Source organism: Cucurbita moschata, unplaced genomic scaffold (assembly GCF_002738365.1).
Source record: "Cucurbita moschata cultivar Rifu unplaced genomic scaffold, Cmos_1.0 Cmo_Scf00003, whole genome shotgun sequence".
Lineage (NCBI taxonomy): Eukaryota > Viridiplantae > Streptophyta > Magnoliopsida > Cucurbitales > Cucurbitaceae > Cucurbita > Cucurbita moschata.
Genome location: NW_019268519.1, coordinates 2,412,811 through 2,427,699, shown reverse-complemented (window position 1 = coordinate 2,427,699; position 14,889 = coordinate 2,412,811). Strand labels below are relative to the sequence as shown.

At 40.7% G+C, this 14,889-nt stretch overlaps 2 protein-coding genes across 4 annotated transcripts; one reads left to right on the top strand and one right to left on the bottom strand.

The window, feature by feature from the left end:
- Positions 1 to 3,524: 3,524 nt before the first annotated feature.
- Positions 3,525 to 7,122, bottom strand: LOC111439405 (protein PHOX1-like). Of its 3 annotated transcripts, none has more exons than XM_023077119.1 (4): positions 7,061 to 7,122; positions 4,281 to 6,546; positions 3,958 to 4,200; positions 3,525 to 3,868 (listed from the first exon to the last, which is right to left on the bottom strand). In XM_023077119.1, exons 2-3 carry the CDS (start codon positions 6,424 to 6,426, stop codon positions 4,052 to 4,054), a joined length of 2,295 nt encoding a protein of 764 aa, XP_022932887.1. In that variant the 5' UTR covers positions 6,427 to 6,546; positions 7,061 to 7,122; the 3' UTR covers positions 3,525 to 3,868; positions 3,958 to 4,051. The 3 variants fall into 3 exon arrangements, with proteins under 3 accessions (XP_022932887.1, XP_022932896.1, XP_022932878.1); XM_023077128.1 differs by having other exon boundaries at positions 4,281 to 6,466; positions 7,061 to 7,117; XM_023077110.1 differs by lacking the exon at positions 7,061 to 7,122 and adding an exon at positions 6,700 to 7,054.
- A 703-nt stretch (positions 7,123 to 7,825) lies between these two features.
- LOC111439427 (protein OS-9 homolog) lies at positions 7,826 to 11,706 on the top strand. Its single transcript, XM_023077129.1, has 8 exons — positions 7,826 to 8,045; positions 8,475 to 8,551; positions 9,415 to 9,618; positions 10,031 to 10,102; positions 10,323 to 10,438; positions 10,810 to 10,876; positions 10,960 to 11,066; positions 11,420 to 11,706. The coding sequence occupies exons 1-8, from the start codon at positions 7,961 to 7,963 to the stop codon at positions 11,568 to 11,570; spliced, it is 879 nt and encodes a 292-aa protein (XP_022932897.1). The 5' UTR covers positions 7,826 to 7,960; the 3' UTR covers positions 11,571 to 11,706.
- Positions 11,707 to 14,889: the final 3,183 nt, after the last annotated feature.

Sequence of the window (14,889 nt, the reverse complement as noted above, 5' to 3'; positions counted from 1 at the left end):
GCGATTGTGTCAAGTGGTATCAGAGCTTTGTTAGCTCCGTAACGTCATACAGACCGAGATCATGTCGACGACAAAGTCGACACCCAAAGCACAAGCCGACCGGCTTACGCTAATAGAGGAGGAAATGCTGTTCCTCAAGGAAGTCCCTGACACCCTCCGTTTCCTGGAAACGCGGGTGACCGAACTGAGTGAGAAAGTCGTCCAAGTCGACGCAATGGGCAACCGCCTGGATGGGTTGCCAATCGCAGAACTGTTGTTTCGGGTGACCTCGCTCGAAGAAAGAGTTGCTCCTACGAGCAGCCCAAAACCGTCTGATAGTCCGGATAGCTCTGTCGCACACAAAGAGGGACGTGGCGAAGAGTTCGACGTACTACAAAACACAATGATGAGTTTGTTCAATGGATTGGCTGATGAATTCAGAACAACAGTCGACGACCTCCAAGAAAGGATGGCCGCCATGAGCACTCGAATTGAAATTACCATGAAAGCCGTGGAAGGTGTCACGGCTGGACAAACTAATACAGGATCCAACAAACTAAGGTTCCCAGACCCTAGAGCCTTCAAAGGGAATCGGGACGCCAAGGAGTTGGAGAACTTCATCTTTGACGTCGAACAGTACTTCAAAGCCACAACAGCTTGTACCGACGACAAGAAGGTGACTGTAGCCGCGATGTATCTCATAGACGACGCCAAACTGTGGTGGCGTACGAAGGTGCAAGACATCGAGGATGGATTGTGCACCATCGACTCATGGGAGGACCTCAAGAGAGAATTGAGGGAACAATTCCTCCCCGAAAACGCAGGGCATATAGCAATGGAGAAAATAGTAGCTCTGAAACACACTTGAAACATACGGGACTACGTCAGGCAGTTCTCAACCCTGATGCTGGATATCAGGGGCACAGCAGAGAAGGACAAGGTGTTCTTCTTTATAAATGGCCTACAGCCGTGGGCCAAAACAAAGATACATGAGAACAGGGTCCAAACCCTAGCTGCAGCAATGGCCTGCGCCGAGAGACTCGTAGATTCTGGGAACGAAGCAGGATCCCAAAGAAGAGCGACACCAGCCCCAAACAATGGGGGCAAACCATACAGACCACCAGGCCAGCGAAATGGAAGTCCCAACAGACCGAATGGATGGACGGATAGACCTCCTCAGAACAATCAAGCGGGGACTTCTCGAGGGCCTTACCATCAAAGGAACCACCCGACGACACCTTTGCAATGCATGCTGTGTAAAGGCCCCCACAAGGTATCCTACTGTCCTCATCGGGCCTCTCTCACTGCACTTCAAGTGTCCATTCAAGAGAGCAATGAAGCAAGGGTCGAGACTTTGCTAGACAAGAAGGAAGATCACGACAACCCCCGAATGGGCGCACTCAAATTCTTGTCAGCCCTCCAACGGAAAGTCGAACCGAAGGAGGTACTGGAGAAAGGGCTCATGTTCGTAGATGCCACAATAAACTCTCAACCGAGCAAGAGCACCCTGATAGACTCTGGAGCAACCCACAACTTCATTGCCGATCAAGAAGCCAAAAGATTGGGACTCACCATAGGAAAAGACCCGGGGAAAATGAAAGCTGTCAATTCCGAGGCCTTGCCTATTGTGGGAGTTTCCAAGAGAGTCCCCTTCAAAATAGGGGATTGGACTGGAGAGCTAGACCTTGTCGTGGTTCGCATGGATGACTTCGACGTGGTACTTGGGATGGAGTTCCTCCTAGAACACAAGGTCATCCCAATGCCATTAGCAAAATGCTTGGTGATCACCGACCGTAATCCCACAGTAATACCTGCAAGCATCAAGCAACCAGGTAATCTTCGAATGATCTCGGCCATACAACTGAAAAGGGGACTCGCACGAGAGGAACCTACATTTATGGCCATACCACTGATAGAAGAAGCAACCACCGAAGAGACTGTCCCAGAGGAAATCAAGGAAGTACTATACAGCTATACCGACATCATGCCAGAGAGTCTACCACAAACACTACCACCTCGTCGAGGCATTGACCACGAAATCGAACTCCTTCCCGGAGTTAAGCCGCCAGCAAAGAACGCATACCGGATGGCTCCGCCCGAGCTAGCCGAATTGAGGAAACAACTAGATGAGTTGTTGAAGGCGGGATTCATTCGCCCGGCAAAGGCCCCTTATGGAGCCCCCGTACTATTCCAGAAGAAGAAGGATGGGACGTTGCGTCTGTGCTTAGACTATAGAGCCTTAAACAAGGTGACAGTACGCAACAAATATTCTCTGCCGATAATATCCGACTTGTTCGACCAACTTCACGGGGCCAAGTACTTCACGAAGTTGGACTTACGATCAGGATACTATCAAGTACGTATTGCCGAAGGGGACGAACCCAAGACGACGTGCGTAACAAGATATGGGGCCTTTGAGTTTCTAGTAATGCCCTTTGGCTTGACAAACGCCCCAGCTACGTTCTGCACGTTGATGAACCAGGTTTTCTACGAATACCTGGATCAGTTCGTCATAGTATACCTCGATGACATTGTTGTTTACAGCACAACCCTCGAGGAACACAAAGTGCATTTGAAGTTAGTGTTTGACAAGCTCCGGCAGAACCAGCTGTATGTGAAAAAGGAGAAATGTGCATTCGCACAAACATGCATCAACTTCCTTGGACATGTCGTCAGATGTGGACAAATTAGTATGGATAGCGACAAGATAAAAGCTATCCAAGAATGGAAGGTTCCTACTTCCGTATCTGAGTTGCGGTCCTTCTTAGGACTAGCCAACTATTATAGGCGGTTCGTCGAAGGGTTTTCACGACGAGCCGCCCCATTGACAGAGCTGTTGAAGAAAGACCACCCTTGGTCGTGGTCGAATGATTGTCAAATGGCCTTGAAAATCTGAAAACAACCATGACGAGGGGTCCTGTCCTCGGGTTGGTAGACGTCACAAAGTCATTTGAAGTAGAAACCGATGCTTCCGACTTTGCTCTCGGTGGAGTCCTTATTCAAGAAGGCCACCCCATCGCTTACGAAAGTCGAAAGCTCAACGATGCCGAACGAAGATACACTGTCGCTGGAAATAGGCTTAACTCACTTGTCGCTGGAAAGTGAGTGCCGCACAATCGCTAGTCCGCTGCCTTTGAAAGCGCGATTGTGTCAAGATTGTGTCACTGGGCTCCTAAGGGGGTGGATTATGAGATCCCACATCGATCGGAGTGAGAAACAAAACATTTTTTATCAGGGTGTAGAAATCTCTCTCTAGCTGACTTATTTTAAAAACCTTGGGAGGAAGCCCGAAAAAAAAAGCTTAAAGAGGACAACATCTATTAGCAGCTTTGGAAACTTCTCCCTCGGCACTAGCACTAGCTCAGCGGTGAGCTTGGGCTCCACGCCCAAAAAGGTAAGCTCATTATCTACTCGCTCAAAGAGGTTAGAAATGGAAGGATGAGGAGTAATTGTATTCATGAGTATACCCATCACACATGTTCATGAATATATTTAGTTGAGAACCACCGCAGCTAAGTAGAAAGCGACAAAAGGGAAAAGAGAAGTAAATGAAATAGAATTTATTAAATGTCTTAAATGAATATACATATACCTGTATTATTAAAGTTACAAAAGAAATGGGATTACAACATAAATTACAAAACAGGATAAGAAACAATGAAAGAATTTGTTATCTAGGACACTTGAACGAACAACTGACCATAAAAATACTATGAACACTGCTTTAGGAGACGAGAAAGGATGAAGGTGATAGCAGAAACTAGCTTAAATGGAAGTCCCTGCAATTTCATCTTGTCCCCAGGTTTAAGATTGTATTGAGAAAGAATGCATAATAGCAACAGAAATGGAAAACCTTCTTTTGACACAGCCATCATAGAAGAAATGAAACCTGTTCAGGAAAACAACAGCTACCCATTGATATGGTGATGCAGTTCATCATTTTTCAGCATTGTTGTTATACTGATGAGTGGAACTTACCTATAATGTTCGTTTTCAGTTTCATTGCGTGGAGAAGCAAAACTGGCGCTATTCCCTTCTAGTCTCTCCAAACAATCCTGAAAATATGCTCTAATCAAGCTTCCTCCAACACGTGGTAGATTTTCGAAACTCTTCGCCGAAACAATGGCTCTAATCGGAATGATGGAACTCCAGTAAGCAACTTTCGAGCTTCGTACATCTCGTTCCATGCCTGAACTATCTCATCAATTTTGAACCCAAGACCTGTAATTGGAGCAGATAAGAAAAATATCTAAACATGGATGGACTCATACTCAGTTTACAGAATATATCTTAGACTATACCTTCATGTGCGTTGTTGCTTGAACAGTGATTCTTTATCATAACAGCGATATCAGTGGCAGAAGCTCCAGCAAGCTCAAATTTCTCAACTGCAACTTCCAGACATTCATGCCACACTGGTAGCCCCATCTTAAATTCCAATATCGATCGCTCATAGAGCATGGTACCCCATAAGAGGTTTATATGAGACCGCATATTTTTAGCCTGTTCTGCAGCTTCATCAGCTGATATATCCTTAATCAGCCCATCTAATCCCATCTTCTGCAACTGGGTTTTAACGGTGCTTGTTTTAGAGAATTCGCTAGTACGCTGTTCTTCCCATTCTTCCCACATTTTCATGCCTGTTTCCATGCTCTCCTCGGCATAGTTATAAAGTTTCAGAACCTCAGTACAAGGCAACGTTTTTGGATCAACATTGCTGCTAACTGCATAAAGCCAAGAAAGTTTCGCCTGCTCAAACTGTTGCTGCCCAAGAGCTAGATAGCCTTCGTAAAAGTCTGGTTTGATTTCGACTGCCATTTGATATTTCCTTCCTGCTTCAACGTATTCGTTTTCGACCCAATCGTACGCAGATTTTACCTGTTCAAACAGAGGCTCTTTTGAAGCACCATCTGTGAAGTAGACCTTCTTCCTGGCGCTTGACATGATAACATTCCCCCAGTAGAACAATGCTAAGGCTGTCATCTCATGAAACTTCTCTGCTGCTAATTTGAAAAGACCTTGAGCCTCTTCACTTGTTACTGTCTCTTCCACAGCTTCAGAATAAAGCTTCATCCCAAGGTCATGGAGATCCAAGCATGGGCCTGATTCAAATCCTACATGGTTTATAAATAACTGAGCAAATTGAATTATCCAGTCATCAATGCAAGAGGACGTCTTTATTTCTTTTGCTCTTAATAAATGGCCATTCTCAAAGATGCTACTTTGTTCAACTTTACACTTGGCAACCTCATCATCCTTCTTAAACTTTTCATAGAATGGATCTTGTTCAGGCTTAACTTCAAATATATAAAATCTAACAGAAGCCTGTGACGCCTTAGCTGTTTCAGCCATTCGCAATTCTTCGTTGGCAGTAATGGTTACCAAATCGCCTTCTTCGTCCCTGTACTTGATAAGGACTGCCGGGCAGGTCGGAAAACGATCACGTATAGCCTCCCTCAGTTGCAGTAGAGTGCAGTCCACTGGCACTTGAGCCCATCGAATATCTTCTCCAAACACCAATTTCACAGTTTTCATAGGTGTTTCCTCCAGTGCCCTGGCGATTTTCTCCTCCACAACAAGTTTATCCTCGGCCTTCTTCTCCTCTACCGATTCCTTGGCCTTCTCCTCTTCAACCGTTCCATTACCAGCCTTCTCCTCTGCAACCGTTCCATTACCAGCCGTCTCCTCTTCGACCGTCTCATTACCAGCCTTCTCCTCTTCAACCGTCTCATTACCAGCCTTCTCCACTTCGACCGTCTCATTACCAACCTTCTCCTCCACAATTTCATCAGCCTTTTTCTCAATTATGGTTTCCTTAGTCTTTTGGTTGTTCTTCTTCTTTCGGTTCTTTTCTTTTGATCCTTTTTGCGGCAACACTTCAGCAGGCAATTCAACAAAATCAAGAGGCAGCTTGATCTCAGCATCGTCTTCCTTAGATCCTTTCGTCTCAAGTGCCTTTGTAAGTCTCTCTGATATTTCTAAGGCCATGATATTATTTGGCTCCATGTTTAAAACTGTATTAACATCTCTTAGAGCCAAGTCCAGCCTATGCAACGCCTCATAACATCTAGCTCGCTTCAACAACGCCTTACTATACTTGGGTGTAACTTCAAGAGCCAAATTGCACTCATGAATCGCTCGAGGATACTCGCTAATCCCCATTTGCATATAGCAAGCCGCCATGTTACTCCTAAGATAAGATACGTCTATATGATTTCTAGGAAGTAATTTGAGAGCCTTTTCATATTTCAACATTGCTCCTTCAAGATCTCTAGCCTGAAACAATCTATTCCCCTCTTCCTTCAAAGCCAGAGACATGGTAATGAAAATAGCATGGTCTTTGTCATTATTGCTTGGACTACCATCTCCACTTTGGCGATGTTTCGCTATGACCTCACGAAACTTATCACCAATCTGCTTCTTTTTCTTCCCACTTTGCTTCCCCATTGAAAACCCAAGATCGGACCAGAAGACTTAGTTTCTACAACTACACGCCAGAGAAAACGAATCCAAACCAACTTTATTACGAGGAAGAGAATCAAATCCCACAAACAATTCTTAAACCCTCTAGAAAGAAGCAACACAGCACAAACAAAAAAATGAATTCCCCTGTAGTCGAATGTAGCAAAAAGTACCCAAATATCAAACGTAAACCAGACAAAAACCACAAAATTTTCTAGATCAAATTCACAAATCCCCCAAAATTTCCAGTGAACCGACCTAAAAAGGATAGAACGATCCTGAAATTCCCCAGAAACTCAAATAGGGCATACTAAGCAGAGATTCTTAAGCTCTCTTGGAATCAGAATTTATAGCATTCATTGAAGAACAAAAACCGCAATGCAGAAAGAAGAAAGACAGCCGATTAAGCTAAAACGTATGCGTGATAAGCAGAAAGAAACATCAATTATAGTCGTGCGTTTTTGGCCAGGAGATGCAAAATCGGAAACATAAAACTTATCTGGGAAATGTATGAAGCAGTGAAATAATTCCGGAGAATCCAGGCGAGAAAGAAGGAGGAAATTATTTGGCGGAAAGAGACGGAATATTATTAGCAAAGGAAATGAAATGGAAAACGAACCGTTGAATCCGTTTGTGCTTTTGTAACGAGTGAGATTTGTAAGAACTTGTCGTGAACGCCACAAAATTCTCAGAAAAAGCTGGTAATGGTTTTTATACTATTTTATTTTTTAAAAAATTAAATTAAATTACTGTTTTTATTATAGAGGTTGCCGTTTGACTTGAAAACTCAAAAATATGTGGGCTCCACAGCTGCCGTGAATTCCAAGTCTTTTGGGTAACCGCCCATTCCATTGGTTGTTGGTTCAAAATTTTACAATTATATATAATAAATAAATTCTGCCTTTTATTTTTCATGTCAATGGTTAAATTTTATTTTGCGGTGAATAATTTTAATTAAAATATATTATTAAAGCCATATTTTCTGTTAATAAAATATAAATAAAGATATTACTTAGCCTCCCAACTTTACCCAGCTTTTTTTTTAACACGTGCTAAAAGCTACATGAAAAGACATATGATATGCTTTTAAGATAGAAAAATCCCAATTATATTATTCTGTAAATTTTAAATATTTCATATACCAGGTGTACAATTAATGGGCTGAATTCTCCGGCCCATTAATTGTTGAAATAATTATTTGAGTTCCTTCGAGGGCATGGCCCATAGACAAAGCCCACTTAAAATGAGTCCACAGATCCATTAAACGCTGGACTGACCCGGCCCATTTTGTTGGAAGTCCCATCAAATATTTCTCATGACGTGGCGATGGCTCATTGGTCAAGCTTACGTGGAAGTGCACCACCGTCAATAGAACGCCGTAAAACAAGTTTACGAAGACGCCATTTTCATCTTCTTCGTCGTCTCTGTCGTCGTCCTTCCGCTTCCAGCTGAAATACCTCGCCCTTACATTTTCCTTCTCTTGTTTTCCCCATTTGTACGTTCGTCGGAGGACACCGGAATGAGGAAATTGCTGTGGCTGGTTCTTTTAGCTGGTATTTTTTGCCATTGCGTGTTAGCTGACCAGATCTTCCCAGCTCAATTAGGTGAAATTCTTCTCCAAATTCTCTCTTTCTGTAACTTTTTATTGACAAGTTCCGAAACAGATATCCTCTTTAGGCGTATAATCTTGATTCATGAATTTTTAATTAGTTAATTTTTGTTTTGAATTCAGTATTTAGAAATGGTTTTCCAGACTATCTTCCTTTATTATTAAGTTTAGAGTTTTCTGCTTCTTATTGATTGAAGTTATGCCACTCGGATTGCGAACTCTGAATCTAAATCGTAGGATTATGTGTTGGCGGGCTGATATTCTATAAGTTGTTTAACATTCGGTTTGGCATACGTTATGAGAATTTGAAATATCAAAATGTAGGGCGGTGTACCATCTTTACATTTATTGTATTTGCTCATCATTGCAATAGCTAGTTAATATGAAATTTTGTTATCCCCTCTTTCTGATTGATGATTAGCAGGTGGTACATTTAGTCGCAACTCTCGTGGACCGAAATACAATATTGAATTCCATCCAGAGGACTCGCCTTACAACCCGGTAAGCTTTATAATGAACTTAGTTGTTGATTCTTGGTATTATTTGGATCCTATTCACCCATAGGATGTAAATAGATGGGGATTTTTTGGGTCTTTGGCATTTTTCCTCCTCCTCTCTTGTTAGGTCGGAGTGTAGTATAACTTTACAAAGTTAAAGATGATAGACTGTGGGCATTTCTCCACACCTTCATTAGTCAATCTCTAGTTATCTTATTTTGTTGTTTCTTTTTTTAAATTTTTCATCATATGTTCTCTCTGTTGGCCTAATCTGATTTTTGTACCTTACATTGTTTCCCACTCTGTGAAATGTATTCATCAGTTGCCTTCTTTCTCTAAGGGGATTGGAGGAAGGGCTTTGAAGATTGATAGTTGATTATTTTGACACGATTAAAAACAATAAATAAATAAGTTCTCTGTGTACAGTGATCCATGACACCAAATTTTGAAGCAAACTAAAATTGTAGTTTCATCCTTATGGTATCAAGCAATTGGAATAATTGGTTTGTAAATGATTTCTTGAACTCCAAGAACCTCCTAGACGGCCAACATGTGATTAGTCTGTAAGATGCACTGTGGAAGAAGAGATGGGAAGGTGGACTCTGTGTGCATTGTTTTCTTAAATGCTTGATAATTAAATCATTGTATGTGCTCAGTTCTGCTGCAAATGTATGTGGGAACTTAAAGCTCCTTCTCTATGCATGAAATTTTATTGTTTTAATGTTTAGTTTCAGTACCCTTTTTCTTGTACTAGACTTCATACAAAAACTTTCTTTTCTACACTGTATGATATCTGACTTCATAATTCAAGAATAAGGAAGTATGCATATGCCATCTGAAATCTCTATGTTTTTTATAACTTTGCAGGATGATGATCAGGAATCTGTGTTTATGCCCAATAAAAATGGAAAGAATTACGTGTGCTTCTTGCCTAAGATGGAGAAGTCCAAGAGTGGAAAACCAGCTATTCAGGTGAACGTGAGTAGCATGATTGTGGAATCTGAGAAGCGTGTCAAATTGAAGACTCCAGATGAGCTGCTTGAAGCATTAAAAGAGCAATGTTTTGTCAGGGTTAGGATTTATCACTAAATATTGCTTTGCATGCATCTGATGACTATATTGTCGATGTTTTAAAATCATATCTCGAAAGAAAAGTAGTGTTGTAAGTAGTTTTTTTAGTGCGAGTTCCTTGAGAAATCAGGCATCAAGCAAAAAGTTAAAGACGTTAAGGTATTTTCTTCTTTCATTTTTAAAAATAATATGTGTTCAAAGTATATGACATGTTTAAAAAATATAAGTGAAGTGTATGCTTTGAGGCTGTCCTGCCTCACATGAGACAAGATGCCTTTGTTGCGCTCAACATTCATGCTATTTAAAACTAGGGCCAATTGTGGTAAAATATATGCATTTTAGGTAAAACAAGTGATGATTATGTTATGAACAATTGACATGTTTGCCTTGCATCATCAACTTCTTTTCGCAGCAAGAGGGTTGGTGGACATATGAATTTTGTTACCAGAAAACACTACGACAATTTCACTTGGAGGATGATAAGGTAGTCTCCTTGAGTGTCTTCTAATGCTTTCTTTATGCGATTCTCTAATCTCTGTGTATGAAATGGGGGACTGGTGTTAATATTCTTAAAGGAGATTGTTTTATTAGCTTATGTTTCAGGAGGCCACGGTTACGGTTTCTAGCTTAATTAAAAACATAAAACAGTGCCCTGCCATTTTAAGTAGTGAAGACTTTGAAGTATCTGGCGTATTGTTTTGCAGGTAGTTCAGGAGTTTGTATTGGGTGTCTATGATGCAGAGGCAACGGCTAATCTCCATGAGAATCTCTCTGATGTATCTACTTTGAAGGATCCTCGCTCAAAAGATGCATCCCAAAGGTTTGCTTTTACTTTCATTAGTTACCAGTTAAGAAATTATGAACAGACTTTAAGTTACAGGCAAAGACCAACTATCGAAAAACACTAAAGCTTGTAATTTTCCTATTTCTACCACTTCTCAAATTAGTAAGTTGGAGGGATACGTGGAAACAGAAACTTGTGTGAGTTTTCATCCGGCATTCTACTATGGGTCTGACTTTGAGTTTCTTTAATTGTCAAATATGACATTCAGACATGAAATATGAAGAAAAGCTCGTATGAGTTTAGTGTTTGGATCCCATAGATCCCGTATAGTTAGCAAGGTTTTCTTTTGGCGCCTCTCCCCACATGTCAAATTCTCAAAGTAATATGAAGCTACGTGACTCATTCAGGTATCATGCTCATCATTACACAAATGGAACCATGTGTGATCTAACAAATCAACCACGAGAAACTGAGGTACAAAGTAATCAATAATTTTCTGTCACTTTTTTCTTTCTTTTTCTCCTCATTACCAATTTTGATTCTTAATTTCATTGCAGGTTAGATTTGTTTGCTCGGAGCCCAGAGCCATGATTAATTCTATCACAGAACTATCAACATGCAAGTATGCTCTTACAGTGCGATGCCCAACGCTTTGCAAGCATCCGTAAATCTCTCCCTCTCTCCCTCTCTCTCTCTTTTTTCTTATACCTACACAAAAACATCCATTTTGCTCATTATTAGCTGAAATAGAACACGATGAAATGAAGTGTTACTGGCACAAGTTTGTGATAAGTATTTGTTTAGACTATCAACAAAGCTGCCAGTTATTACAATTTACAAGAGAATCGAACCACTTTAAAGAACAACCTGCTCTCATCTAAACCGATTGAGTAGCTATAAAAGTGTTCACGAGCCAACCAAAAGGATCCAACTTAAAAGAGTTCAACATCAAGATGTAAATTTAATTCATCGATATAGTTTCCATTTCTCTTATCCGATCATTTTGTTTTGAGGCAGGTTATTCCAGGAAGAGAGACCAGTGTGGTACACCATTAACTGCAACGTGCTCCCAGAAGATTACAAGGAAACAGAGCAGACTGAAGAATTAGATGATGAGATTGTCATGGTTACAGACGTCAAATATCCAAAAAATGAATCGGACGAGTGATGTGAATATTTATATCTTAGAACTTTTATCAACCAAACTAACCTCAACAAAAAAAAGAAGCTGTTCCTCTGTAGATTTGAATTCTTTTCTCATGTGGAGATCATCAATCCATCAATTTTCTTATGGTTTAGTCAGATATGAAAATTGGTCAACCTGAAAGCAACTGATATGGCAGTCATTATATGGGACTTATTGCAGGGGAAAGCAGCGAGTTTGAACTGGTAAACTCAACGGTAGCTTGCTTTTATTGAGATATTTGCATCACTGCCACAATAACAACAATGGAAAGAACTATTATTTGAGTCAATGACATAAACATCATTTTGATCTCAGGAATATATTCATTGTTCTTCCTTCATGAGGCCCCTTGAAAAGTTTCCAAAAAATAAAAAAGCTATTTTGGATGCATTTCTCAAATAGATCTTCAATAATTCAATTCTATATTGTATGCGACAAATGTCACTAATTTCATTCCACGACAAACAGCTTTTGACCAAGCATGTGACATCTCAAACTGCCTCTGTTCTTGTAAAGCAGAATTTAATGGTTCCAACCAATCTTGCAAGATCCTAGTGGTCTCCTTCATGCTTCAATGGCTATGATCCAACTACCATCTCCCTAATACCAATTATTTTCTGGGTCTAGTGTTTGGATTTCTTTAATTCAAGCAGCTATTAGTTATTTGTTAGGTGGCCATCAATCACTACCCTTTTTGGTTGGGTTGGGTATGCTTTATTTGCTAAAAGGTAGCCAATAAATCTATCATCATTTCCTTAAAATACATTATTTGTATTTGTTTGTAGAAAATTATTTATGGGAGGACATAATGTTCATCCCCATGTTCAATAAACTTCCAAAATTAGTTGAAATAATTGACCCGCTGATAATTTTATAGGTTAAATTGAAAATTTCTTTCCGTATATATATGTCAAGCTCTTAAAGCAATAGCTAAAAGATTGAAGCCATTGAAAAAGCTTCGAAGGCTCCTGCAATGGACTGGTTCTCTTGGCTATCAAGAACCGGCCTCGACCCTCTTCATACCTACGAATACGGTCTTCTTTTCGTCCAATATGGCCTCACACCTGAACACATTTCCAGTTTCAACCACGATTTTCTCCTCAAAATTGGAATCTCCGTCGCCACAGACAGGCTCGAGATCATGAAACTCGCCAAATTCCATACACAACAACAACCCACTCACAAGAAATTTCTCCTTTCCGCTTTCACCAAAACCAAGAACTGCCTCAGAAACTGCATCCGGAACCTCACTCTCACTGCCAACTCCAAGCCGAAGAAGGGGATTTTCCGGAAAGAAGCGGCGGAGATTGCACCAGGTACGCCGACCCACGGCGAGGATCACGGCCGGAAACAGGAGGTTAAAGTCCTGGAGGTTCTGAAGCCGACGAAACGACGGAGTAAAAACGTGTCACATTCGGGACCGTTGGATGGAAGAACGCACGAGAAGTTAGTGATGAACCGTAAAAGCCTGAAGTTATCTGGGCCATTAAATAGAAAAGAGCGGCCTATATCCCCGAGAAGCCCAATATCATATGGGCCTCTGGAGGGGAGAACTTCCCATTGGGCCTCAAGTAAAAGCCCACATCATAATAGGGTACCCGAAGGGAGAATGATGAGGCTAATACCGCCGAGCCGAAGCCCAAGAGTTTCTGGGCCGCTAGAAGGAAGCCCAATAATTTGCTGTCGTTGTAAGGAGGAGAGAATAGAAACGGACGATGATTATCATTCGTTGTGGGCTTCATTGTTTCATGACATAAAGCCCGTTTGAATCACTCTTTTTTTCTTTGAATATTTTACTCAAAATATTTTTTATTTATTTTCAAATATTGAATTAAAATTTACCCAACTCAATTTCCATATATATTTAAAAAAATGAATGCATAATGAGATGATATTAAAAAAAAAAAAAAGAGAGAGAAGCACCCAGTTGGTGGCTAAAAGTGGAAGCAGGTGTACCCATTGTGAAGCCCATGAAAGGTGGAAGATAATGATGATGATGGAAGCTGATTTTCTGGGCATCCAAACAGGCTTGAGAGAGAGCCACATTTTGTGTCTTTTCTTTTCATTTTGTCGCAATCGTGGTGGCCGTGGAGTGAACGTTGGACACACCATTTTCATTTCCATCTCATAATGATTATCCGTATCCTCAAATGTAAGACAACTAATTAGATATCTCAAAATGAGAAAGAAAAAAAATAAAAAACCCTTTCTAATCTAATTTCTTGACGGAAGAAACCCCATTTGAATTCTTATCTTGAAATATAATACCCATCTATTAAAGAAATAAATAATAGAAAAAATTGAATGGTCGATGTGGAAGCATAAGGTGGACCTAAAGTTCATAGAAATGAGAGAGAGTTGGAGATAAGAGCTTGGAGGATGGAGATTGGATATGGTTGTTCTCGAGGTAGGGAGTTGTCTCCATTTTCGGGATTCCCCCATCTACCATTTATGTTCATACACCAAGTTTATACTTCAGCCTTGAATTTTGAGAAAATGCCAAAGTTTCTCTGAACTTAGTGATGTATATCAATTTGTGCTGCATGTCTCACCATCCTAATCTTGGATATGGGGGGAGGTAACGCTCTCGTTGAGTATCATCAAGTTCATAATACAAAAATGGGTAGAATTTCAATAATTGATGAACATTTGATAGGGTTTGTTCTTCGGATTGGTTTTTCGTGTGGAGGTAGAAGTCGGTCTCTCCACCGATTTGGAACATCACCAGGTTTACCATCCACCTCCACCGTCTACCGCACCATATCATCATGATTTCGTATGTTTCAGTTTTCTTCCGTCCAATTCTTTCCTTCAACTTGTTTCTTTTAACATTTATTTTATGTGGTGTATAGACTCCAGTTAATTTGAATTGAATTTGTTCAGTTTTGTGTTCACAACTTCGTCCAAACTTGAACCATCTCCGCCTAATTTCTCAATCATAAATCCTACTTTCTGATCACAAATTCATACTTCAAAGGTTCCTTCCGTATCAACCTGTAAATGCATCTGTATACAGAACATAAACAGACATTATAACGAACTGAAAACTCGAAGAAACAGAGGAATAGGAAGATTAAAGATAAAATTACTTTACCTTTGAGAAATCACCACGTTGACCGACCGAACGGATATCGGTAATCATCAGCACGCAACTTTCCGGCCACAATTTCACGCCGACAATAGACAGAGTCGACAACGGAAGGAAGGAGACGGCCGACGCCCAACCAAACAAGAACAACCGTTCTGGAAACAGTACGAAGCGAGTTCGTGGAACATTAACTGAATGAACTGATTTCACCGA